General features: G+C 44.6%; 1 protein-coding gene across 1 annotated transcript in view; it reads right to left on the bottom strand.

The window, feature by feature from the left end:
• Window positions 1-1215: 1215 nt before the first annotated feature.
• cckar (cholecystokinin A receptor) overlaps window positions 1216-2021 on the bottom strand; it is a 14666-nt gene continuing 13860 nt past the window's right edge. The window contains exon 5 of the mRNA XM_037676459.1: window positions 1216-1859. Coding sequence (XP_037532387.1) covers window positions 1252-1859 — 608 coding nt within the window. The 3' untranslated portion in view covers window positions 1216-1251. The remainder of the gene's footprint in view (window positions 1860-2021) is intronic.

The following is a 2021-nucleotide window of genomic DNA, read 5'->3' as shown; positions in this document are numbered from 1 at the left end:
ACGTTAGCGCCAGAGCTAACATATGACGTTAGCGCCAGAGTTAACATGACGTTAGCGCCAGAGCTAACATATGATGTTGGCGCCAGAGCTAGCATAATCTTCAACGCTAATATATAAATATGGCATTAGCTCCAGAGTTAAAAAACTCGTTTTAGTCTCCACTACAACCCATATCATCATCCCAGAATGCATTGCACAGGTAAAAGAATGGTGACATCCTTAGGTGAAAATATATATACTTTTTTAAAAAGTAATTAGGTTAGTGTTCAGGTGTCATGAACAACTTAGTGGAATAGAGAAACAACATATAAGGCAAGTAGTCGGAGATCCCTTTAAGTCCACAAATTCTATTATTGATCAGTGAGTTTCATGCAGTAATGTACATTTGGTGTAATCGTGGTAATTTGGAAACTGTTAAAGCGTTTAATTTTGTTAAAGACGGGATAAGACTCCACGTGCACCTCAAGTAAAAAATAACTATTGGTCAGATCCCAGCGCTCAAAGCAAAATGTTAAATACTTTTATTCCCACAACACTTCAAAATGTTCTTAAATTTAAAAAAATGTTGAAGCACAGATCACGTTTTAGCTTTTATTGTTCAAACAAAAGCAGACTGGACCGTATCGTAATCACAGTATCATTCAAGCAATATTCTACTTTTTGCTTGCACAATAAAAGCAAAAAAATAAAATAAAATAAGAAGTGAGGTCCAGCTCTCCTTTCGACTTCAGCTATTCAATTTTAAGTATTAAAAACCATAAAAACTCATTTTCTGAGGAAAAAGCGCAACCAGTCCTGCTATGGATCTAAACGTAATATTCGTAACGGTCAGTGAAGGAACATAAAGGACTGTTGATCAAAAATGGAGCGGATCGTGACTTCATTTAATGACTTCCACTCATTAGACCAAGAGCTACTGTCATAAAGTTCACTTAGACGGTTGTACTACTTGATGGTAGTACTATACGAAGTGTGAAATCTGTTGAGCTTCACCTCATTTAATGCTGCATCAGATGCTGTGATCCACGAGACTGAGTCACTTCAGTCAACGCTCTGAACACTGAAAGCTTGAAGGGGACATCTGGCCCCGTTGATCTGCGGTGAGAGGACTGAATGTTCAACGGTCGTGAACTTATTTACCCATGTTATGTAACGGAGATAAAACACCGGAGCTGGATGTAATCGAGTGAGGACTTCACAGCATGCTCTCCTCGTGTGGTTAAAGTCAAACATCTTAGATAGCAGTCCAGGTTAGGTTAGCTCGCTCCAAGCTGACCCACGAATGCCGGTATAGGTAAACCGTGTGCTGGCACCACTTGGGGGAGTGTGACCGTTCTGCTCTGGGTTCCTTGGCCCCGTTTTGGATCTGCCCGCTTCCACTTTGGTGAGTCTGCTTCCAGCCGACCTGCCTGAGCTGCTGCTTGCGCCGTTCCTCTTCCTGAAGCAGCGGCAGCAGGTGAAGGTGGCCAGCATGCCCTGGCGGAAGCGCTTGTTCATGAAGCAGTAGATGATGGGGTTGACGCAGGCCGAGGTGTAGGACAGCAGGTGGATGAAGGAGATGGGAGCGCCCGTCAGACGGTGGGCCGAGCGTTGGTCAAAAGCCTGCCACGCGTTGACCACGAAGATGGGCGTCCAACACAGGAAGAAGAGGAAGACGATGACCAGGAGCATGCGGATCACGCGCTTCTTGGCCATGAGGTTGGATGTAGAGCTGTTGCTGCACACCCGTCCCACCATGGGCGTGCTGGTAGAGTTGGGAAATATGCCTGTAGCCACCGTCAAGCTTTTCCTTTTAGACGGCTGCAAGTAACAGCCATCGCTGTCACCCGGCTTGATGCTGCCGGTGCTGAGTTGTCGGTCTGTCAGAACGGATAATGTGAAGAAGAGAAACCTGAGTGTAAGAGTTCATTCCTAAGAGAACATTGAACATCTCTTGGAAAAGACCAGAACAACATCTCTATTGTCCATGAACATCAAGGCCAAACTCAAACTACATTTGAAAGGCACTTTGTGGAACTGAG

This window comes from Nematolebias whitei, chromosome 1 (assembly GCF_014905685.2).
Source record: "Nematolebias whitei isolate Nwh7 chromosome 1, NemWhi1, whole genome shotgun sequence".
NCBI lineage: Eukaryota > Metazoa > Chordata > Actinopteri > Cyprinodontiformes > Rivulidae > Nematolebias > Nematolebias whitei.
The sequence above is the reverse complement of the archived record's forward strand: the minus strand, read 5'-3'. Positions and strand labels throughout refer to the sequence as shown.